A 26,438-nucleotide genomic window follows, 5' to 3' on the forward strand; every position below is an offset into this window, starting at 1 on the left:
AAAATAATTTTTGTTCTTAACTGACTTGCATAGTTAAATAAAAAATAATACAATAAACACACACACACTCAACCGCCTGGCCTGACGTCGTGTCCACTCTGGTCAACACACACTCAACCCCCTGGCCTGACGTCGTGTCCACTCTGGTCAACACACACTCAACCCCCTGGCCTGACGTCATGTCCACTCTGGTCAACACACACTCAACCCCCTGGCCTGACGTCGTGTCCACTCTGGTCAACACACACTCAACCCCCTGGCCTGACGTCGTGTCCACTCTGGTCAACACACACTCAACCCCCTGGCCTGACGTCGTGTCCACTCTGGTCAACACACACTCAACCCCCTGGCCTGACGTCGTGTCCACTCTGGTCAACACACACTCAACCCCCTGGCCTGACGTCGTGTCCACTCTGGTCAACACACACTCAACCGCCTGGCCTGACGTCGTGTCCACTCTGGTCAACACAGTCTCAACCGCCTGGCCTGACGTTGTGTCCACTCTGGTCAACACACACTCAACCGCCTGGCCTGACGTCGTGTCCACTCTGGTCAACACACACTCAACCGCCTGGCCTGACGTCGTGTCCACTCTGGTCAACACAGTCTCAACCCCCTGGCCTGACGTTGTGTCCACTCTGGTCAACACACACACTGTTTAATCCTTAAGAATCCTTTTTTTGGCACTGAACTACATGCAGATACACTGAGTGTACAAACATTAAGGACATCTGCTCTTTCCATGACATAGACTGACCAGGTGTATCCAGGTGAAAGCTGTGATCCCTTATTGATGCCAGTTGTTAAATCCTCTTCAATCAGTGTAGATGAAGAGGAGGAGACTGGTTAAATACATTTAATTTTTTTAGGGGTTGAGACAATTGAGACATGGATTGTGTATGTGTGCCATTCAGAGGGTGAATTGGGAAGACAAAATATTTTTGTGCCTTTGAACAGGGGATGGTAGTAGGGGCCAGGGGCTCCGGTTTGTGTCAAGAACTGCAATTCTGCTGGGTTTTTCACATTCAACCGTTTCCCGTGTGTATCATGAATGGTCCAGCACCCTAAGGACATCCAGCCAACTTAACACAACTGTAGGAATCATTGGAGTCAACATGGGCCAGCATCCCTGTGGAACGCTTTTGACACCTTGTAGAGTCCATGCCCTGACAAATTTAACCTGTTCTGAGGGCGGGGGGGTAACTCAATATTAGGGTCGAGTTCCTAATGTTTGGTAAGCTCAGTGTATGCTTCCATACATTTTCTTAAACTGGTACCGAGCTACCTTCAGATGAGATGTGGGCATCCTAGAGCAAAACACCTTTCATTAGAGGGGTCATATTAGTGTGTAGCACAAACTGGTACCGGGCTACCTTCAGACGAGTTGTGGGCATCCTAGAGCAAAACACCTTTCATTAGAGGGGTCATATTAGTGTGTAGCACAAACTGGTACCGGGCTACCTTCAGACGAGTTGTGGGCATCCTAGAGCAAAACACCTTTCATTAGAGGGGTCATATTAGTGTGTAGCACAAACTGGTACCGGGCTACCTTCAGACGAGTTGTGGGCATCCTAGAGCAAAACACCTTTCATTAGAGGGGTCATATTAGTGTGTAGCACAAACTGTTCAGATGCTACAGACAGAAGTTGGCTGTGCAAAAAAACATATCTCTAGCTTAACCAGACAGATGTTTTATTTTGCTAATTAGATTTTTGCGGGGCGATGACATCGACTATAAGGGGTTATAGTTGAGCTGTGTCCTATGTTCATACAGAGCTGGCTGCGTTGCCACTGGTGCGTCTGGACTTTTCTTGTAACAAGGTGACATCCATCCCTGTGTGTTACCGCAACCTGCGCCACCTACAGAGCATCGTGCTGGACAACAACCCACTACAGAACCCACCCGCACAGGTAACACACACTTAACTATACATTCACCACGATACGAATACACCTTTTGCTCCTAGTCAGTGACTAGTAAACACTTCAACTCTCAGCCTGATTATGGAATTATGACCTGCACCACACAAATGTGTTAATATGTCCTTGTCAAACTGTTCCTTCTATTGTTTATCATGGGTTTCTTTCCCTGCCATTCCCAGATTTGTATAAAGGGGATGATCCATATATTTAAGTATCTGAACAATGAGGCCAGCAAGACTACACCTGAGCTCCCAGACTACGACAGGAGACCCCTGGCCTTCGGATCCTGGTGAGACACAAGCATACACACGCATACACACGCTTCCACTGCCATTAATAATGCGGAGGCCAGCCCTGGAAGCAGCTGTGTGCAGAGGAGCAGCTGGAAGGAGGCAGAAAGAGGGGTCACTCTTTCCTCTGCATCTCCCTGCTCCTGTCTTTCTCTGTCGACATCTCTGCTTGTATCTATAATAATATATATATGATATTGATCTGTTCTGCTATACAACCTCTCTTGCTCTCTGAGCCCTCTGTAAATGTTCAAAGGTACTCTACTAGTCACTGTCCAGAGATTGGGGAGGAGAGATTGAAATTGAGATGAAGTGAGGGAGTGGTAAAAACAAAAGGTAGAAAGAGGGAAAGGTTGGGTGGAGTTTATGAAGGGAGCGCAGCTGAAAAAGGTAGTTCATCCAATGAGTTGAGAATGGGATGTACCATACCAACCTTGCTCACACCCAGATGTACAAAACATCCTCATTGGATCCCAGTGGTGTATTTACTAGAAATCAAACAGAAGCAAACAGGTCAAAACAGGGATGGCCCAACCTGAATTTGTCCAATAAGAAACTCTCAATTTCCTTGCAAATCATTTTCTGTTGCAAAGCGTTTTACTACGGTTTTCTACAGGTAGGCCTACCGCGCAACTCAGACGTTTTTATTAATCCAGACCTGCATTGCTACTCTCATACAGTTTTACGTACCTTTCCTCCTCACAGTCACATAATACAGTAAACATACTATTCCCACGCATACACACATCCTTCCTCACATATAGATGCAGGTCCTGTCCCCATACTATTACAGACAGACATATCCACTCCTCCTAGACACACACCGTACCTCACATATAGATGCAGGTCCTGTCCCCATACTATTACAGACAGACATATCCACTCCTCCTAGACACACACCGTACCTCACATATAGATGCAGGTCCTGTCCCCATACTATTATAGACAGACATATCCACTCCTCCTAGACACACACCGTACCTCACATATAGATGCAGGTCCTGTCCCCATACTATTACAGGCAGACATATCCACTCCTCCTAGACACACACCCTTCCTCACATATAGATGCAGGTCCTGTCCCCATACTATTACAGACAGACATATCCACTCCTCCTAGACACACACCGTACCTCACATATAGATGCAGGTCCTGTCCCCATACTATTACAGACAGACATATCCACTCCTCCTAGACACACACCCTTCCTCACATATAGATGCAGGTCCTCTCCCCATACTATTACAGACAGACATATCCACTCCTAGACACACACCGTACCTCATATAGATGCAGGTCCTGTCCCCATACTATTACAGACAGACATATCCACTCCTCCTAGACACACACCGTACCTCACATATAGATGCAGGTCCTGTCCCCATACTATTACAGACAGACATATCCACTCCTCCTAGACACACACCCTTCCTCACATATAGATGCAGGTCCTGTCCCCATACTATTACAGACAGACATATCCACTCCTCCTAGACACACACCCTTCCTCACATATAGATGCAGGTCCTGTCCCCATACTATTACAGACAGACATATCAACTCCTCCTAGACACACACCGTACCTCACATATAGATGCAGGTCCTCTCCCCATACTATTACAGACAGACCTATCCACTCCTCCTAGACACACACCGTACCTCACATATAGATGCAGGTCCTCTCCCCATACTATTACAGACAGACATATCCACTCCTCCTAGACACACACCCTTCCTCACATATAGATGCAGGTCCTGTCCCCATACTATTACTATTACAGACAGACATATCAACTCCTCCTAGACACACACCCTTCCTCACATATAGATGCAGGTCCTGTTCCCATACTATTACAGACAGACATATCCACTCCTCCTAGACACACACCGTACCTGGGTCAAGTTCTTCCTTCATTTAGCTTGGCGTTTACACTTGTGACACTATTCCGTTGTACTTCAACTCACTAAATTGCTTTGTTTCATATCCATGTGTTTTAGTGTTTTGTTTGCGTATTGTGTAATTGATGTGTATACTGTAGATATGTATAGTATAATTGTTTATTGATGTGTTTTATGCAGGGCTTAAATAAAGAAACCAAGCACAGCTCAAGTGTTTGAACGCATTTGACATTGTGTTTTGACCCAGGTTTTGGTCTTAAAGTTGGTCTTATCGTCTGTACTCTTAGTGTGGAGGAGCTGTACCCTGGCCGACCGTACGGAGCGCTGGACTCTGGCTTCAACAGCGTGGACAGTGGAGACAAGAGATGGTCAGGCAACGAGGTGAGACGCACGCACGCACACACACACACACAAGATGGTCAGGCACTGAGGTAAGATTACAAATAACTCTGGGTCTTCCTAGTAATTTTTGAGTAATTTCACGAAAGAGTATATTTGGGGTAGTGGAACTTAGTAAAAAAAAAAAAAAAAATACAGTACCAGTCAAAAATATTTGGACACCTACATATTCAAGGGTTTTTATAATTATTTACAACAAAAAATAATTCTACATTTTTCTATTTGAGATTCTTCAAAGTAGCCACCCTTTGCTTTGATGACAGCTTGGCACACTCTTGGCATTCAACCAGCTTCATGGGGAATGCTTTTCCAACAGTCTTGAAGGAGTTCCCACATATGCTGAGCACTTGGCTTCTTTTCCTTAACTACATGATTCCATATGTGTTATTTCATAGGTTTGATCGCTTCACTATTATTTTACAATGTAGAAAATAGTTAAAATAAAGAAAAAATAAAGAAAAGAAAAACCCTGGAATGAGTGGGTGTGTCCAGACGTTTGACTGGTACTGTATATCATTTCACATACTTAAATAAAAGTACAGTATTGAGTTCCATTTAAAGTAACAGGGTTGAACTTTTTTCATCTTAAATCATCCTTAAATCCCCTTGTGAGAGGGGAAATGGAAGCTTATTGTCTGCAACAGGGAGGGACAATTTAAACGCAAGCTTCACATAAAAATGTAAATTGTTAAAGTTTCCGTCCTATCGTTCTATGGGTAACAGGGTTGATATGTAATGCTTGACGCGCTCAGTTTTCTACCACAAAAAAAAGCAGCTCACCTGCTTTTACACTATGATTTGAATATTATATGTTCGATGTTTCTTGAGAAAAAAATATTTTAAATTGAGTAGTTTCACCATATTAAAATGAGAATTCAGTTCACGTAACAGGGTTGTCCTTAAAGTGTAACTGATAGCATTTTAGCAACATGAAAAAATAAATCTGTTCATATACACTCCCAGGAAGAATGATACTTTGTATGCATTTTATTCATTTTTTCCCCCTGACTAGCGATCCCTTAGATATTAACGTTTTCATAAATTCTTAGAATGTTTGGGAATTACATATACTAAGGCATTTGTGAACATTCTAAATAGCAATATAGAGTGGGAATGCAGCTCTGCATTTTGACAATTTATAGACACTGCAGTAGATAAAACCAAATAAAAACATTTATCTCGGAGTCTACGCAGACTGGTGCGCCATAGCTAATCAGAGCTACAGTAGGCCTTCATGCAAACAAGCCATTTTCCACAGGCCTGTCATCATTCACTTTGAACTGGACTGTGTGTTTTCAGGCAGTTGAAACAGCGCGGCTTTAGATCATTAGAACGCATTCACCAAAAGCCACAAAATACACCTGAATGGATTTCTGCTAATACCACCAGAGTCCTTTTCTATTTGGGAACTGTACAGTCCTATTGATCAAACCACCATGAAAAGGCTGGCTTTTCCTACGGTTCTTGTGCTGACGTTGCTTACACAGGCAGTTAGTGGCTCCTCCTTTAAAAGTTGCGAGCTTACGCCGCGGTACTTAGAGATAATTAGTGGTTTAGTACGGTACCCTGCGTCACCACTTCATTGCTCCAGACCAGCACAAGGGGGAGTTAGAGCACTGATTATGCTTTTGGGTCCTACTGTGTCTCAAACTGACAATGAATGGGTGACATAAACTGAAATAGAAGCTGACAGTTGTGCACGACTTCAGTATTATTCTTTTATTTTGTTAGGATTATTTTGCTCTTACTGTGGTACTGTAGGCCACTCTCGACCGGTCACGTTGTACAGCGCCTGAGTGGCGCACTGGTCTAAGACACTGGATAGCAGGGCAAGCTGTGTTGCTACAGATGCTGGTTCAATACTGTGCTGGCCTTGACTGGAAGACCCATGAGATGACTGTGGGTTTCTGGTTTCTCTCCCTCTAAAAACATAAATAAATATTTTTAAATAACAATCTGGCTTTATTTACAAATTAGTAACAATGTCTCACTGGCCATTTTCTCGCTCATTTTACATTATTTGAAAACGAATTCATCTCCAAAATATTGAAGGGACATTGCACTAATAATGGCGCTGACTAGGGAAACGTTCCTGCTGTTCTGTTCTTAGTGCCAGTCTGCACGTTCAAACTAAAACAATGTAACTAATAATAGCATCTTTATGCTTTCGTTAATAAAATAATGATAAAAATACTCTTTCAAAATGCGGATGTTTTAGTTATGGATCCATAACGAATTACTTTGGGAATAAATACCAGTGAATTACAGAAATATTGGAACAAAGTTGTCATGAATGCAAACAAATTGTTGCTTACTGGAAAGTACTCTTTCAAACACACATGGTCACGTTGTACAGCGTCATTATGGCTATTAGCTGGGCAATGTTTTGGCCTTTATTCAGATTATAATCGCTCACTGTCGTTTTTTTGAAAACAAAATATTCTGTGGATGTCTATTTCAGCACCGTTACGTGCTGCTCAGAGACAAGCATGGAGAAACAAAAATGTTCAATTATATTCCATGATATTCTTAAGATATATGTGCTGACTGAATATAAGCAAGTGATGTCTGCTAAATAATCAAGTTAGATTTCTCCAGAAATAAATAATTCTAAATATCAAACTGGCTTTATTTACAAATTAGTGAGAATGTCTCACCCCGTGTTCAAGAATTGCCTTTTCTCGCGCACTCTTGGTTAAATGAAAACGAAAGCGATTATTATTAATGGTTTAGAATTATATAATAGCCCCTTAGGATCTGTGAGTATATCTGAGAATATCTCATGGAAAATGCCCCTTTTCATTTAGAATCCTCTAATCTTCCAAATGTAATTATTGGCAGAGAGTCATTTAGATATACTGTAGTCCTGCCATCGGCGAAATGGTTGTTGGTTACAGTACAATTAGGGTGTGGAAATGTTATGCCCCTTGGATATTAATTTTGAATAATTTCTAGAAACCTGTTTTCCCTTCGTCATTATGGGGTATTGTGTGTAGATTGCTGAGGACATTTTTTCATTTAATCCGTTTTAGAATAAGGTTGTAATGTAGCAAAATGTGTAAAAAGTAAATGGGTCTGAATACTTTCCCAAGGCACTCTGTGTATATCCTGTATACAGTACCAGTCAAAAGTTAGGACACACTTACTCATTCTAGGGTTTATCTCGATTTTTACTTTTTTTCTACATTGTAGAATAACAGTGAAGATATCAAAACTTTGTAATAACACATATGGAATCATGTAGTAACCAAAACAGTGTTCAACAAATCAAAATGTATTTTAAATTTGAGATTCTTCCACCCTTTGCCTTGACAGTTTTGCACACACTTTTCTCTGCTGGAGTTCCTTTAAGAACTTGCTGGTATAGCAATAGCTTAATCAACTTGACGTTGAATCTTCCCTCTTCATTTTACCCACAAACAAAATCACTAATAGTTTAGGATATTCCGATGTAGTTCAGTTGGTAGACCATGGCACTTGCAACGCCATGGTTGTGGGTTCGATTCCCAAGGGGGGAAAAAAGTACAAAAATGTATTCGCTCACTAAGTGAGTGAAATGACTCAAATGTGAATCATATTGTTTTTTTAATATTGCCAGTATAATTTAGCAGCTTTGACATGCATCATCCAAACAGCCACTGAAGGGCAAATGAGATCTAATGCCGACGTCTTGGCGACATCTTGCCAATGTGCAAACGCTCTCCATACTACATCAGACCGATGTATCATGTATACATGGGCCAGACGTTGGCGAAATGTATGTGTGCGGTCTGGGGTGATAACATAACTTACATTCATGCATTTGTATATGTTAAGACAGCTACAGTAAACTAGCCTACCTGGGGCAGCAGGTAGCCTAGTGGTTAGAGCGTTGGACTAATAACCGAAAGGTTACAAGATCGAATCCCTGAGCTGACAAGGTAAAACTCTGTCGTTCTGCCCCTGAACAAGGCAGTTAACCCACTGTTCCTAGTCCGTCATTGTTAATAAGAATTTGTTCTTAACTGACTTGTCTAGTAAAATAAAAACAGGTCTCTTAGTCCTACAGCTCCATGTCATTTCAATAAAAATCTTGAACCCACCTGGCCCTGAATTTACCCAAATATCTGTGTTTTACACTCTAGCAGTAGGCCTACATTAAGAGAAATATCATTAAAAGACAAAAACTTATTGAGCATTTCATCCTCAAAGCTCCAAGAAGGTCTGCTGTGCGGTATGAGGTAGAATAGTTGGGATAGCCGCCAGTCTAATAAATCAGTTTAATATACACAATCACAAAGAAATCCATTCATATTTTGTTTCGGAAGGTCATAAAAATGTACATGATACTAAGACAATTTGTTTCAAAAAGAACAGAATGGCATGTTTTAAGATGTATTTCTCTGTGCCATAGTAGCTGAAGCTATGGTTGCTTCATGTCAACAAAATGAACTAACTTGTTATGCTTTTTCAGATAGGGTATAGCAATCAAAACGTCTGGCCTGCATGGACCTCTGTAGGATTATCTAGGAACGTAAGCAAGCTTCATAAAGACTCCCTCAAAGATGCCCTCTGGTGGTTTCAATGAGCATTAACGGTATTAACGGCAACAATGGCTGACAGTAAAATACTATGACGTCATGCACTGTAACATGCTCTACCATACCGCAAGCTGTGCTGCAGTGTGACACAACTTTTTAAAGAAAGAACCACTGTATAGTTTGTTTTATTAAAACACATAGGGTGTGTTTATGTATGAAAAAATACATGTTTAAAAATGTTGACCAATCGATTGGTCGAAAGAACAGATGACTTTCGGTCGACCACGATTTTTGTTAGTCAGGGACCTCCCTAATGTAAATAAAGGGCAATCGCACAGGTTCTATGATTGCAAGGTAGTGCCATATTTCACTCACACTTATGAAGAAGCTAATCTTTCCATGTGTTTCTTTCTCCTACCTATTTTCTCTTTCATCCCTTGTGTACCTACAGCCCACGGATGAGTTGTCGGACCTGCCACTGCGTGTGGCAGAGATAACCAAAGAACAGAGACATCGGAGGGAAAGGGAGGAGCACAGGACAACTGGCTCCCATCCTGTGACCAACGGCACATGTGAGAATCAACGCATGTCTGTTTGTGTGTGTGAACTGTAGTGTCATGTACTGTATTTACAGTTTTATTCAATTGTATTCTAGCCTGGGTACCAGTCTGTTTGTGTTAGCATTTCACTCCCTGAGACATTTCACTCATGACTCCTTGTCATGGCAGAGTGTTTGGCATATGACACGGCGTAAAAGGCGGCAGGTAGCCTAGTGGTTAGAGCGTTGGACTAGTAACCGAAAGGTTACAAGATCGAAGCCTTGAGCTGACAAGGTAAAAATCTGTCGTTCTGCCCCTGAACAAGGCAGTTAACCCACTGTTCCTAGGCTGTCATTGTAAATAGGAATTTGTTCTTAACTGACTTGCATAGTTAAATAAAGGTTTCGGAGGGAGAAAAAAGGAGTGGAATGTTAGCACAAATGGGTCTGGATTAGGTTCTACATCTGTGGAAATATACACTGAATAAAAATATAAATGCAACATGCAAAGTGTTGGTCCCAAGTTCCATGAGCTGAAATAAAATCCCAGAAATTTTCCTTACGCAAAAAAAGCGTATTTCTCCAATTTTGTGCACAAATGTATTTACTTCCCTGTTCGTGAGCATTTCTCCTTTGCCAAGATAATCAATCCACCTGACAGGTCTGGCATATCAAGAAGCTGATTAAACAGCATGATTGTTACACAGGTGCAGCTTGTGCTGGGGACAATAAAGGGCCACACTAAAATGTGTAGATTTAGATGCCACAGATGTCCAGTGTTGAGGGAGTGTGAAATTGGCATGCTGACTGCAGGAATGTCCACCAGAGCTATTGCAAGATCATTTCTCCACCATAAGCCACCACCAACGTCGTTTTAAAGAATTTGGCAGTACGTCCCACCGGCCTCACAACCACAGACCACGTGTAACCACACCAGCCCAGGACCTCCACATCCGGCTTCTTAACCTGCGAGATCGTCTGAGACCAGACATTCGGACAGCTGATGAAACTGTGAGTTTGCGCAAAGGTACAGTGGGGCAAAAAAGTATTTAGTCAGCCACCAATTGTGCAAGTTCTCCCACTTAAAAAGATGAGAGAGGCCTGTAATTTTCATCATAGGTACACTTCAACTATGACAGACAAAATGAGAAAAACAAATCCAGAAAATCACATTGTAGGATTTTTAATGAATTTATTTGCAAATTATGGTGGAAAATAAGTATTTGGTCACCTACAAACAAGCAAGATTTCTGGCTCTCACAGACCTGTAAGAGGCTCCTCTGTCCTCCACTCGTTACCTGTATTAATGGCACCTGTTTGAACTTGTTATCAGTATAAAAGACACCTGTCCACAACCTCAAACAGTCACACTCCAAACTCCACTATGGCCAAGACCAAAGAGCTGTCAAAGGACACCAGAAACAAAATTGTAGACCTGCACCAGGCTGGGAAGACTGAATCTGCAATAGGTAAGCAGCTTGGTTTGAAGAAATCAACTGTGGGAGCAATTATTAGGAAATGGAAGACATACAAGACCACTGATAATCTCCCTCGATCTGGGGCTCCACGCAAGATCTCACCCCGTGGGGTCAAAATGATCACAAGAACGGTGAGCAAAAATCCCAGAACCACACGGGGGTGCCTAGTGAATGACCTGCAGAGAGCTGGGACCAAAGTAACAAAGCCTACCATCAGTAACACACTACGCCGCCAGGGACTCAAATCCTGCAGTGCCAGACGTGTCCCCCTGCTTAAGCCAGTACATGTCCAGGCACGTCTGAAGTTTGCTAGAGAGCATTTGGATGATCCAGAAGAAGATTGGGAGAATGTCATATGGTCAGATGAAACCAAAATATAACTTTTTGGTAAAAACTCAACTCGTCGTGTTTAGAGGACAAAGAATGCTGAGTTGCATCCAAAGAACACCATACCTACTGTGAAGCATGGGGGTGGAAACATGATGCTTTGGGGCTGTTTTTCTGCAAAGGGACCAGGACGACTGATCCGTGTAAAGGAAAGAATGAATGGGGCCATGTATCGTGAGATTTTGAGTGAAAACCTCCTTCCATCAGCAAGGGCATTGAAGATGAAACGTGGCTGGGTCTTTCAGCATGACAATGATCCCAAACACACCGCCCGGGCAACGAAGGAGTGGCTTCGTAAGAAGCATTTCAAGGTCCTGGAGTGGCCTAGCCAGTCTCCAGATCTCAACCCCATAGAAATCTTTGGAGGGAGTTGAAAGTCCGTGTTGCCCAGCAACAGCCCCAAAACATCACTGCTCTAGAGGAGATCTGCATGGAGGAATGGGCCAAAATACCAGCAACAGTGTGTGAAAACCTTGTGAAGACTTACAGAAAACGTTTGACCTCTGTCATTGCCAACAAAGGGTATATAACAAAGTATTGAGAAACTTTTGTTATTGACCAAATACTTATTTTCCACCATAATTTGCAAATAAATTCATTAAAAATCCTACAATGTGATTTTCTGGATTTTTTTTCTCATTTTGTCTGTCATAGTTGAAGTGTACCTATGATGAAAATTACAGGCCTCTCTCATCTTTTTAAGTGGGAGAACTTGCACAATTGGTGGCTGACTAAATACTTTTTTGCCCCACTGTATTTCTTCACCAACTGTCAGAAACCGTCTCAGGGGGAAGCTCATCTGCGGGCTCGTCATCCTCACTAGGGTCTTGACCTGACTGCAGTTCGGCGTTGTAACTGACTTCAGTGGGCAAATGCTCACCTACGATGGCCACTGACATGCTGGAGAAGTGTGCTCTTCATGGATGAATCCCGGCTTCAACTGTACAGGGCAGATGGCAGACAGCGTGGCATATGTGTATGGCGTCTTGTGGGCGAGCTGTTTGCTGATGTCAACGTTGTGAACAGAGTGCCCCATGGTGGTGGTGGGGTTATGGTATGGGTAGTCATAAGCTACGGACAACGTACACAATTGCATTTTATCGATGGCGATTTGAATGCACAGAGATACCATGACGAAATCCTAAGGCCCGTTCATGCCATTCATACGCTGCCATCACCTCATGTTTCAGCATGATAATGCACGGCCACATGTTGCAAGGATCTGTATACAATTCCTGGAAACTGGAAATGTCCCAGTTCTTCCATGGAATGCATTCTCACCAGACATGTCACCCATTGAGCATGTTTGGGATGCTCTGGATCGACGTGTACGACAGCATGTTCCAGTTCCTGCCAATATCCAGCATCTTCTCACAGCCATTGAAGAGGAGTGGGACAACATTCCACAGGACACAATCAACAGCCTGATCAACTCTATGCGAAGGAGATGTATTGCACTGCATAGGGCAAATGGTGGTCACACCAGATACTGACTTTTTTTTTTTAAGGTATCTGTGACCAACAGATTCATATCTGCATTCCCAGTCGTGAAATCCACAGATCAAGGCCTAATTAATTTATTTCAATTGACTGATGAACTGTAACTCAAATCTTGATTGTTGCATTTATATTTTTGTTCAGTGTATATTCTACATCTTGCTTCTTTTTACTATGAACTTGTGTGTAATCTGTCTTGTCTGTCTATCTGTCTGTGTGTAGTAGAGGCAGAGCTGGAGCAGATCGACTTTATAGACAGTTGTACAGGAGAGGAGGAGGAGGAAGAGGAGGAGGGTAGGAGAGGAGAAGTAGCAGAAACCATCAGCCTCAGTTCCCAGTTCATGGCTTACATTGAGCGCCGCGTCACCAGAGAGGTGTGTTGCATGTATTTGTGTGTGTGTGATATAAAATAGGTATGCCATTCAGCAGACACTTTTATCCAAAGGGAGTTAATCATGCGTGCATATATTTTGTATGCGTGGCCCCGGTGGGAATCACTCACACCCAAACAAGCACCATGCTCCGCCAACTGTGTGTGTGTTCATGAATGCGCATGTGTGTACGACTGGCCAGTGTGCACAGGACTGTATGTAGAAGGCTGGGGGTGCGTTCATCACGACAGAACAGTATGCAACATTTAATTCAACAGAAACTACTGTTCTGAATGACCAGTTGAAGAACCTGATTATGGTGACCCAGTCAGCGATTGTGTATGGTGTGCTCCTTGAATTTTGCAATTTGAAATGGTCATATCCATATTGATTAGGCCACACTCCCCAAACGGGAACAAACGTAACTCAAAGGCTGTTGAACAATGGTTTGCACCATTTTGGGGAATCGTGTCATTCAGTGCAAATCTTCACGCAACATAGCAAACGTTGAACCGAACTGAACCAACCCCTGGTGTGTTTGTGGTGTAAGGGCGAGATAGTGGCTGGTGTGTTGATGACTGTCTCTTTGTAGGGCTCTCCAGTCAAGTCCAACTCCTCCAGAGACTCGAGGACAGACGACCCGAGGCGACACAATTCTCTGCAGAACAGGTAGGAAGACCTACACACACACCCTACCTATCTATCTAGTAACTTGACCTATAACCAATGTTCCCTCTAAGTTGCGCACACGAACAGTACTCCCAAGACTGCCGCGCAGAAATATCAGCCCACAGAGAGAAGCACGAGATTTGAACTTCAAATCAAAATTTGTGTCACATGCACCGAATACAACAGGTGTAGACCTTACAGTGAAATGCTTACTTACAAGCCCTTAACCAACAATGCCATTTTAAGAAAAATAAGTGTTATGTAATAAATAGATAAGTAAAAAATAAAAATAACATAATTAAAGAGCAGCAGTAAAATAACAGTAGCGAGGTTATACACAGGTACCGGTACAGAGTCAATGTGCGGTGGCACCGGTTAGTCGAGGTAATATGTATATATAGGTAGAGTTAAAGTGACTATGCATAGATAATAAACAGAATAGCAGCAGTATAGAAGGGGGAGAACAATGCAAATAGTCTGGGTAGTCATTTGATTAGCTGTTCAGGGGTCTTATGGCTTGGGGGTAGAAGCTGTTAAGAAGCCTTTTGGTCCTAGACTTGGCGCTCCTGTACCACTTGCTGTGTGGTAGCAGAGAGAACAGTCTATGACTAGGGTGGCTGGAGTCTTTGACAATTTTTAGGGCCTTTTTCTGAAACCTCCTGGTATAGAGTTCCTGGATTGCAGGAAGCTTGGCCCCAGTGATGTACTGGACTGTACGCACTACCCTCTGTAGTGCCTTGCGGTCAGAGCCCCAGCAGTTGTCAAACCATGCACTGATGCAACCTGTCAGGATGCTCTCGATGGTGCAGCTGTTGAACGTTTTGAGGATCTGAGGACCCATGATAAATCTTTTCACTCTCCTGAGAGGGAATAGGCTTTGTCGTGCCCTCTTCACGACTGTCTTGGTGTGTTTGGAGCGTGATAGTTTGTTGGTGATGTGATCTCAACCTGCTCCACAAAAAAAAAACATTTAGCCTAACGGCCAACATTAGGTACAGTAATAGAAATATACATTGGTCCAGAGCCAGGCGGAGTATGACTCGTTGAAGAGGGCAAGGAACGAGATGGAGTCACAATCCATCCCAGGCACACCTGTGAGCTCTGGAACTCCACCTCCGACAGACAGTCAACATACTTGGCGGGTTCATCAGGTCATCGGTTCACCCTGACATTTCCATTCCTCTTCTGACAACAGAAATTGACCAACTGCTCACCAGGCACAGCAAGGACCGCCCGGGCCGTTATGCTTTTCTGCTATTCCATGGATGTGTAACCGAAGAGAGATACCACAAGTGGGCACAGAATACCAATTGGGATGGATCCCGAGGCAAATTGTGGCTTACCAGTGAACCTCCGGGTGTTCATCATTAATACTGTGTCAGAAGTGTCTGTCCATGACTGATGCAACCCGAAAAAGCATTGAAGACAGAGTTAATGAGTACTTGAGGTCACCGAGAAAGTCTGGACATGGCCTGCTCTCCCTTATGTAAGGAATTAGGCACTTTCCCATGTTTAGTACAGTATGTACTGTAGGCTATGTTTACTTGTCAGACTGCATAGTAGCTTAATAAACAAATGCAGGTGGCTTCTGTCTTCAAAATGTGTTGAATGCTTTATTATCCAAATGTAAAAGCATATACTGTACAGTACTGTATTTCTTCATCAGCATCTTTATGCTTTCGTTAATAAAATAATGATAAAAAATACTCTTTCAAAATGCAGATGTTGATTTAGTTATGGATGCATAATGAATTGCTATGGGAATAAATATAACTGATTTACAGAAATATTGGAGCAAAGTTGTCTAATGAAGGCAAACAATTTAGAATCCTTCAATCCTCTTATGCTATAGCATACTCCCGACCGTCACGTTGTACAGCGCCATATTTTCCATTCCATCCTAAAGGAAACCCTGAGGGTTTCATTTTTCGTTTTTCTCGGGAATAGAAACACCATAGTTATAATTAATTATGCCAAATTTCTTAAAATCAATCCCATATACTATGTTATTATGAAAAAGGTTTTAAATTCTCTGGTAATGCCAACATGGTAGAATTTCAAATGCTTTTCAAAGATGCCATCTGGTGGTCAAACCAGCACTAACTTGCATTAACAGAAAATATTTCTGATAATTGAATAACGTGCCACAGAATGCTGCAGCAGCCCGCAAGGTGTGCTGCAGTATGACGTGACTTTTAAAGGAGGAACCTCTGTAGAAGTAATTTAGCTCGTCTGGTAGTCTTGTGTCACTGAGCAGCTCATACTTTGTAGTCTGTAATAGTTTGCAAGCCCTGCCACATCCGACGAGCGTCGGAGCCGGTGTAGTACAATTCAATCTTAGTCCTGTATTGAAGCTTTGCCTGTTTGATGGTTCGTCTGAGGGCATAGCGGGATTTCTTATAACCACTTGGTTAGAGTCCCGCTCCTTGAAAGCAGCAACTCTACCCTTTAGCTCAGTGCGGATGCTGCCTGTAATCTATGGCTTCTGGTTGGGTATGTACGTACAGTCACTGTGGGGACGACGTCATTAATGCACTTATTGATGAAGCCAGTGACTGATGTGGTGCACTTCTCAATGCCATCGGAAGATTATTTTTGTTTTATTCGTCAGTGTTCCTATTTATTTTTTGTCACAGGTTGTCGGCGGATAGGTGCACCTGATTCAGCTGCCCAAAGTGCCGTGTAGGCAAACTGTTGCCATTTTGAACCATTTCATGTGTCTGACATTACAATCTCTGCCTTCCCGGTGGGCCCGGAGAGTAAGTCAAGTGCACTATAGGCCTACCGCTGGTCAATCGGATGGCTCAGATGAGTGTTTGCTTATTTTCTTCTTTAAGCAATGGCTTTTTTTCTGGCCACTCTTCTGCAAAGCCCAGCTCTGTGGAGTGTACGGCTTAAAGTGGTCCTATGGACAGATACTCCAATCTCCGCAGTGGAGCTTTGCTGCTCCTTCAGGGTTATCTTTGTTTGCCTCTGATTAATGCCCTCCTTGCCTGTTCTGAGTTTTGGTGGGCGGCCCTCTTGGCAGCTTTGTTGTGGTGCCATATTCTTTCTATTTTTTAATAATGTATTTAATGGTGCTCTGTTTTTTTATAACCCAACCCTGATCTGTACTTCTCTACAACTTTGTCCCTGACATGTTTGGAGAGCTCCTTGGTCTTCATGGTGCTGCTTGTTTGGTGGTGCTCCTTGCTTATTGGTGTTGCAGACTCTGGGGCCTTTGAGAAGAGGTGTATATATACTGAGATCATGTGACAGATCACGTGATACTTAGATTGCTCACAGGTGGACGTTGAAGGTAATTGGTTGCACCAGATCTTATTTAGAGGCTTCATAGCAAAGGGGGTGAATACATATGCACACACCACTTTTCCGTTTTTTATATTTTTATATATATAAAAAAATATTTTTTTGACTATTTTGTGTATGTCCATTTACATGAAATCCAAATCAAATTCAATTTAAATTCCAGGTTGTAATGCTACAAAATAGGAAAAATGACAAGGGGGTGAATACTTTTGCAAGGTGCTGTACATGGCCAATGTTAAAACTGTAACTTAAAGTGGGTGCAGCTTCAGTGTTCACAGTAAATGTGAACTGGAAGTTGCACAGAATTTTCACAAGTTCAAGTTTGCGCTCAGCAGACCTGAAATTTGCTCAGTCAGTGCCGAAAATGTTTTGAAGGAATATTGCCTATAATAGTGCTGTATATGACGTATAACTCACTCACACAAACACGAGTCCAGCTCTTTGGCAGATTTTCAGTCTGTGTTGTCGTGTCTCTGTTCAGTTTTTCACAAATGTTTTTGACTCAAGAAATTACTGTGCCCAACAGACCATAAAATCACCAGTCTAAATAAAGGTATATATAATCTGTGTTGAGTTAGATCACACATCTAACCCCCCCCCCCCCCCCCCCCCTTCCCCCATCTGTCTCCCACCCACCCCCCTCCCTCAGGACTGCACATGATCCAGCCTCTTCTGCCTCTCATAATCAGGTAACCCAAGTGTGTCTAAATGCTGTGTACAGCTTCCAATACTGATTATTACTACGTCAATTACTACTTTCATGGTTTGAAACGTGATTTATTGAGTCTAAATGTCGATACCACCTCTTTTCAACTCCTCTCCTCTCTTCCTCATGCCGCCTCCTCACCGTCTTTCTGTTTCCCTCTGCTATCTTCCTTCCTTTCTCTCCTTTCTTTTTGTTTCCTCCCTCTTCCTCTCTGTCCCCCCTCCCTCTCTCCCTGTGTTCAGAGAGGGTCAGGGGCCAGGGTTGGTGTTGGTGCCGGTCCGTGCGGGGCGCCGGGTGGGGGCGTGGAGCGCGTGCGGAGGATGGCCCAGTTGGCCGCCCTGCGGTACGAGGAGGAGAGGCAGAAGTCGCGATCAGTGCAGCGGGACACCGTCATGACCTACGTCAAGGTTCCTCCGACTACTATTCATTTTTATTCTGTTGATTTATGTCTTGCTCTTGTATCACTGTGTGCGGTGAGTTAGTGGGGAGTTGATAATAGAAAGTGCTGACACATGCTGTGTATGTATCTATAGTAGTCTTCATGTTTTAAAATGTTAAAAGTAAAAGATAAATATGAATGACCTCAATTGAAAGTGACATTCTCTAGCGCTTCATTATCTGATCTCAAATCCAAGTAGCTCGAGTAGTGAGCTTAAAAAAAACATTTAGACCTTTTGGAGAGTTCTGTGTCACTGAGACTCTTCTCGGTTTCTACAGCACAAAGCATCTCAAAGCCCTACCAAGCTGAGTCCCACAGAGAACGAGGTGAGTCCACACACTGTTCCCTTCTCTCCCTCCCGCTCTTTCTTCTTCGGCTTTGTTTTCCGTGTCTGAAGGTTTCTCCACGGTGAGTTCATGTGTGTTGGCATGAAAGGCTCAAGGTATAACTAGGATTGAATACAGTTTCACAGGGGTTCTCCGTAAACATGACCACGCATAGTCTTCAGCAGTCATGTCTGGTGTCCATTCCGCCCTGTGTCCATTCCTCCCATGCATTCTATCTCATCCCCTTTTCAATTGTCCTCCATTAACCCTCCACCTCACCCCACACACACGCATCATCCCTCTCTTTTGCTCCTATTGTGGTCACGTGCCTTCCTTCACCCTCCCTCCCCTCTCCAGTTATACCATCACTGATTCTTGAGGGTGAAGGCAAAACATCTACGTCCCCAGCAATGTGTTGTCTTTCTTGTCCCTACTCTAGAAAATCTGTGCTAAATGCTGGGCTTCAGACTGCCACCATTTAGTCACATTTTGCCACCCTTTAACTTCGCTGTGCCAGTTACATTTTTTTTATTGGTCGCACTGGTTCGAGCTGCACATTCTAGCTGGTCACCTCAATCAAAACGTCCTATTTTTGGGGTGGATAAAACCATGAATTTGTTAAATAGCAAAGTGCATTATCCTCATGATTCATAATGCAAATGTCTGCCCTGCTGCTGTGCCTGCCGGTTTCATTTTGGCCGGTTGCTTTAATGAGCGAGCTTCACACTCGCTCTACCCCCTTGTGTGGGCCCCTTGTGATTGTATAACATTTCAAAATGCAATTGCGTGGGAAAACTACTTTGGAAACCATCTAGTTGTCCATATTAATGAGAGGAGGGTCTCAGCTTTCTGTAGGTGTTATTTTTATTATTGAGCTCAAAGCACACTGTTTTACAATCCTGATATCTGATATGGCTTTGAAATACAGAGCACATGAAATTGCACATCGGCCATCACAAGTGCAATATGCCTCATTGCAGGTTTATGGGGGACATTTACTGTTATACACTGCTCAAAAAAATAAAGGGAACACTTAAACAACACAATGTAACTCCAAGTCAATCACACTTCTGTGAAATCAAACTGTCCACTTAGGAAGCAACACTGATTGACAATAAATTTCACATGCTGTTGTGCAAATGGAATAGACAAAAGGTGGAAATTATAGGCAATTAGCAAAACACCCCCAATAAAGGAGTGGTTCTGCAGGTGGTGACCACAGACCACTTCTCAGTTCCTATGCTTCCTGGCTGATGTTTTGGTCACTTTTGAATGCTGGCGGTGCTTTCACTCTAGTGGTAGCATGAGACGGAGTCTACAACTCACACAAGTGGCTCAGGTAGTGCAGCTCATCCAGGATGGCACATCAATGCGAGCTGTGGCAAGAAGGTTTTCTGTGTCTGTCAGCGTAGTGTCCAGAGCATGGAGGCGCTACCAGGAGACAGGCCAGTACATCAGGAGACGTGGAGGAGGCCGTAGGAGGGCAACAACCCAGCAGCAGGACCGCTACCTCCGCCTTTGTGCAAGGAGGAGCAGGTGGAGCACTGCCAGAGCCCTGCAAAATGACCTCCAGCAGGCCACAAATGTGCATGTGTCAGCATATGGTCTCACAAGGGGTCTGAGGATCTCATCTCGGTACCTAATGGCAGTCAGGCTACCTCTGACGAGCACATGGAGGGCTGTGCGCCCCCACAAAGAAATGCCACCCCATACCATGACTGACCCACCGCCAAACCGGTCATGCTGGAGGATGTTGCAGGCAGCAGAACGTTCTCCACGGCGTCTCCAGACTGTCACGTCTGTCACATGTGCTCATGTGCTCAGTGTGAACCTGCTTTCATCTGTGAAGAGCACAGGGCGCCAGTGGCGAATTTGCCAATCTTGGTGTTCTCTGGCAAATGCCAAACGTCCTGCACGGTGTTGGGCTGTAAGCACAACCCCCACCTGTGGACGTCGGGCCCTCATACCACCCTCATGGAGTCTGTTTCTGACCGTTTGAGCAGACACATGCACATTTGTGGCCTGCTGGAGGTCATTTTGCAGGGCTCTGGCAGTGCTCCTCCTTGCACAAAGGCGGAGGTAGCGGTCCTGCTGCTGGGTTGTTGCCCTCCTACGGACTCCTCCACGTCTCCTGATGTACTGGCCTGTCTGCTGGTAGCGCCTCCATGCTCTGGACACTACGCTGACAGACACAGCAAACCTTCTTTCCACAGCTCGCATTGATGTGCCATCCTGGATGAGCTGCACTACCTGAGCCACTTGTGTGGGTTGTAGATTCCGTCTCATGCTACCACTAGAGTGAAAGCACCGCCAGCATTCAAAAGTGACCAAAACATCAGCCAGGAAGCATAGGAACTGAGAAGTGGTCTGTGGTCACCACCTGCAGAACCACTCCTTTATTGGGGGTGTCTTGCTAATTGCCTAAAATTTCCACCTTTTGTCTATTCCATTTGCACAACAGCATGTGAAATTTATTGTCAATCAGTGTTGCTTCCTAAGTGGACAGTTAGATTTCACAGAAGTGTGATTGACTTGGAGTTACATTGTGTTGTTTAAGTGTTCCCTTTATTTTTTTGAGCAGTGTATTAATACATGGCTATAATCAGTAGGTGTTATATGTAGAGTTAGCGACCAAGCCTATGTGTTGAGGTGCTCCCACAATAATGTGATTTGTACCACATCTAGGGCTGTGGCGGTCAAAAAACTTGTCAGCTGGTTGTCATGCAAAAGCTGCCTGTCTCACGGTAATTTACTGTTAATTAACATCAACACGTTTAACATTTCCAGGTATCCATGCAAACATGACGCTGATGCACACCTTTGGAACATCTACATTTTAAAAAAGTATAATAAATCAATTCAATATACACCATCACAGTAAATCCATGATTTGTTCTAGGCAGGTCTAAAGAAACATGATGATATGAAGAAAATGTATTTCAGAAGAACAGAACATGAGTTAGCCTACTGTATGTTATCTGGCTGTGAGCCATGCCATAGGCTGTAGGTTTGTTCATTTAGCAGACAAGATACTTTTGTATATATAGTGTATGTGGACACCCGATGGATGAGTGGATTTGGCTATTTCAGCCACACCCTTTGCTGACAGTTGTGTGAAATGGAGCACATAGCCATGCAATCTCCATAGACAAATATTGTCAGTAGAACGGCCTTTCTGAAGAGCTCAGTCACTTTCAATGTGGCACCGTCATAGGATGCTATGGCTATGTTGAGCATAAAAGTGATCATTTGAACAGGTCCTATACACTAGATTTAGAGTTATTTGGCAACTTTAGTTGTGAATGATATAAACCATAGAATGTCTTAGAAATCAAAAGATATATGGGCTGCATGTGACTATAGGCTATTGATCATTTGAGAAAGTCACAAAAAAAGCTTGCCACTTTTCCGCTGGTTCATTTCACTCATGTCAGGTAGGCTACTCCGGTTATTTTGCCTTGACAGGTGATATTCCGCCCAAACTCTGTATGTCATGGCCTCTCCAACCCTGTTCCTGCAGCTACAGTATGCTTAATTTGGGAAACCAAGTGAAAACTGTTCGGGAACATCGATAGTGACATGTTTTCACAATGCAACTTATTTAATTAAACGGTTGACAGCCCCTCTGCATGCTGGAGAAAGGAATGAAGGAGAGAGGGGAGGAGATAAACGCACGGTGGTGAGATTCTGTAGCGAATGGTAATGTAATGCCTATTAATTATGAAAACATTTTTTTAAATATATTACTAGCCTATTCAAAATCAAATACAAATTCTCTATAATTGTAGGGTAACGCTGCATTTATTTAATTTAGGCTAGACCAATTATGTACCAAAGATATCTTAAATCAGTATTTATTTGTATGTTTTTCTGCCATGTGTAATATGCGGTAGGCTATATTTTGTATAATGGCACAATCATTATAATTCAGGATTTTTGGGGGGCTTGGGCTCATATATAGGCCAATGCGTAATCATAAGCTCTAATATGCATATACAGTGCATTCGGAAAGTATTCAGACCCCTTGACTTTTACCACGTTTTGTTAGTCTTATTCTAAAATAGATTAAATACGTTTTTTCCCTTATTAATCTACACACAATACCCCATAATGACAAAGCGAGAATAGGTTTTTAGACATTATTGCACATATATATATATATATATATATATATAAATACCTTATTTATGTAAATATTCAGACCTTTTGCTATCAGACTCGAAATTGAACTCAGGTGCATCCTGTTTGCATTGATCACCCTTGAGGTGTTTCTAACTATGGTAAATTCAGTTGATTGGACATGATTTGGAAAGGCACACACCTGTCTATATAAGGTCCCAGAGTTGATAGTGCATGTCAGAGCAAAAAAACAAGCCATGAGGACAAAGGAATTGTCTGTAGAGCTCCGAGTTAGGATAGTGTCAAGGCACAGATCTGAGGAAGGGTACCAAAACATTTCTGCAGCATTGAAGGTCTCCAAGAACCCAGTGGCATCCATCATTCTTAAATGGAAGAAGTTTGGAACCACCAAGACTCTTCCTAGAGCTGGCTGCCTGGCCAAACTGAGCAATCGGGGGAGAAGGGCCTTGGTCAGGAGGGTGACAAATCAAATGTATTTATATAGCCCTTCTTACATCAGCTGATATCTCAAAGTGTTGTACAGAAACCCAGCCTAAAACCCCAAACAGCAAGCAATGCAGGTGTAGAAGCACGGTGGCTAGGAAAAACTGCCTAGAAAGGCCAACACCTAGGAAGAAACCTAGAGAGGAACCAGGCTATGAGGGGTGGCCAGTCCTCTTCTGGCTGTGCCGGGTGGAGATTATAACAGAACATTGCCAAGATGTTCTAATGTTCATAAATGACCAGCATGGTCAAAAAATAATAATCACAGTAGTTGTCGAGGGTGCAACAAGTCAGCACCTCAGGAGTAAATGTCAGTTGGCTTTTCATAGCCGATCATTCAGAGTATCTCTACCGCTCCTGCTGTCTCTAGAGAGTTGAAAACAGCAGGTCTGGGACAGGTAGCACGTCCGGTGAACAGGTTAGGGTTCCATAGCCGCAGGCAGAACAGTTGAAACTGGAGCAGCAGCAAAGCCAGGTGGACTGGGGACAGCAAGGAGTCATCATGCCAGGTAGTCCTGAGGCATGGTCCTAGTGCTCAGGTCCTCCGAGAGAAAGAAAGAGAGAATTAGAGAGAGCATACTTAAATTCACACAGGACACCGGATAAGACAGGAGAAGTACTCCAGATATTACAGACTGACCCTAGCCCCCCGACACATAAACTACTGCAGCATAAATACTGGAGGCTGAGACAGGAGGGGTCAGGAGACACTGTGGCCCCATCCGATGATACCCCTGGACAGGGCCAAACAGGCAGGATATAACCCCACCCACTTTGCGAAAGCACAGCCCCCACACCACTAGAGGGATATCTTCAACCACCAACTTACCATCCTGAGACAAGGCCGAGTATAGCCCACAAAGATCTCCGCCACGGCACAACCCAAGGGAGGGCGCCAACCCAGACAGGAAGATCACGTCAGTGACTCAACCCACTCAAGTGATGAAACTCTCCTAGGGACGGCATAGAAGAGCACCAGTAAGCCAGTGACTCAGCCCCTGCAATAGGGTTAGAGGCAGAGAATCCCAGTGGAGATAGGGGAACCGGCCAGGCAGAGACAGCAAGGGTGGTTCGTTGCTCCAGAGCCTTTCTGTTCACCTTCACACTCCAAGGAACCCAATGGTCACTCTGACAGAGCTCCCGAGTTCCTCTGTGGAGATGGGAGAATCTTCCAGAAGGACAACCATCTCTGCAGCACTCCACCAATCAGGACTTTATGGTAGAGTGACCAGACGGAAGCCATTCTTCAGTAAAAGGCACATGACAGCCCACTTGGAGTTTGCCAAAAGGCACCTAAAGGAATAAGGCTGTGATGTAACAAAATGTGGAAAAGGTCAAGGGGTCTGAGTACTTTCTGAATGCACTGTATATAGAGGTCTATAGAGCCTGTCTGCATTCCTGATTTCTGTAAGCTCCAAAGCCCTAGATGCAGTGCAAATCACATTATTGTGGAAGCACCTCCTCTAAGAGTATGAATTAGGCTGTTTGAGAAGGTTTGAATCGTAAGCAACCTGCATACACATTGTTTGAAGTACAGTAGATCAACATAGCTACTGTAGTAGGTCAAAGTTGTGTACTGGAAAATTGTTTTATTTTTACTGCGCAAAGGTTGTTTAAGCAAGCAATGATGTTGTTAACCAGTCAGCGTAAATGTGTATTATAATGACAAAAATAAAATTGCATTGACAGAGGGTGTCAATGCATACTGAGTCTATGCATAAGGTACAGGCTGTAACATTAGCTAGCTACATTGCTTAGCAATGGTAGAGCATTGGTTTCGTAGGCATTGTGTGAATTGTCTTTCTGCTTCAGACCAATGCCCACTTCTCACTTAAAACACATTATTTCCATGGTTGTTGCAACATTCTCATACAACATAACACAACAATACAAGTAAAAAATACACAATGACAAATGACAGAAGTAATGTAGTTATTAGAATTTATTTAATATTAACAGCTGATTTTACAGACGGAAGTGAAAAACCAGAAACGTATCTAAGCCAATATTTTAACAAGAAAATCAACATGTAGCCTACCCATTACTTTACTGACTTTATTGTCCCCGTGGGGAAATTGTTGCAGTGTCATGTACACGTTTAGTGACATTTAAATACAAAACAAATTGACAATACAACTTTCATAATAGTTACCTTTATTTATTTATTTAGTTTTTATTTAACCTTTATTTAACTAGACAAGTCAATTAAGAACAAATTCTTATTTTCAATGACGGCCGACCGGGGGACAGTGGGTTAATTGCCTTGTTCAGGGGCAGAACGACAGATTTTTACCTTGTCAGCTCAGGGATTCGATCTAGCAACCTTTTGGTTACTGGCCCAACGCTCTAACCACTAGGCTACCTGCCGCCACTGGTTTGATTACATACCAATAAAAAGAGACCAGCCTGCTGGCCTTACTGGGTGGATAGGAACATTAAACCACTGCTATTTTTATTTTACTTACATTTTTATTTGATGTGAACGAAAAAATGATTACCTACCTGTGTTGACCGGCTTCTTCAAGCTTTGCGAAAATAACACATTTCTACATTTGCCTGCTCTATTCCAAAACGGACAACTTTTGACTGCTATAATGTGTACATTTTGTCAGGTTAGAGTTGATTTTACAGGGAGTTTTTTTTTGTCTGGCACAAATGATTGTCTAGTTGTGTTTTTCCTGCTGAGGGGTGCCCTATACCTGCGCCCAGAGGGGAGTAGTTCAAAGTCCAGGTACAGGGGGTGGCTTTGGTCTAAAATGATTATGTGAGCCTTGCGGAGGGCCCTGACCTTAAAGATCTCATCCAGGCCTGTCTGTTTGACTCCAAGTACCTTGCTTGCTGTGGTGATAATCCTTCTCAGCATATTTCTCTGGCTGACAGTGGCATTGCCAAACCAACAAACAATACAAAAAGTTAAAATACTCTCAATGAAAGATTTGTAAAACAGAGTTAATATAGTACAGTCTACATTAAAAGATCCCAGCTTTTTGAGAAAGTACAGTCTCTGTTGGCTCTTTTTGTAGATCAGGTCTGTACATTTACTCAACTGAAGCTTATTGTCCA

The 26,438-nt window shown here is 43.2% G+C and overlaps 1 protein-coding gene across 4 annotated transcripts in view; it reads left to right on the forward strand.

The window, feature by feature from the left end:
* LOC120041916 (DISP complex protein LRCH3-like) overlaps nt 1-26,438 on the forward strand; it is a 75,717-nt gene that overhangs the window by 27,654 nt on the left and 21,625 nt on the right. For all 4 annotated transcript variants that reach the window (XM_038986795.1, XM_038986796.1, XM_038986797.1 and 1 more), the window contains exons 5-13: nt 1,775-1,911; nt 2,103-2,212; nt 4,401-4,494; nt 9,484-9,604; nt 13,155-13,306; nt 13,896-13,972; nt 17,931-17,970; nt 18,230-18,394; nt 18,705-18,752. In XM_038986795.1, coding sequence (XP_038842723.1) covers nt 1,775-1,911; nt 2,103-2,212; nt 4,401-4,494; nt 9,484-9,604; nt 13,155-13,306; nt 13,896-13,972; nt 17,931-17,970; nt 18,230-18,394; nt 18,705-18,752 — 944 coding nt within the window. The remainder of the gene's footprint in view (nt 1-1,774; nt 1,912-2,102; nt 2,213-4,400; nt 4,495-9,483; nt 9,605-13,154; nt 13,307-13,895; nt 13,973-17,930; nt 17,971-18,229; nt 18,395-18,704; nt 18,753-26,438) is intronic.

This window comes from Salvelinus namaycush, unplaced genomic scaffold, assembly GCF_016432855.1.
Source record: "Salvelinus namaycush isolate Seneca unplaced genomic scaffold, SaNama_1.0 Scaffold58, whole genome shotgun sequence".
Lineage (NCBI taxonomy): Eukaryota > Metazoa > Chordata > Actinopteri > Salmoniformes > Salmonidae > Salvelinus > Salvelinus namaycush.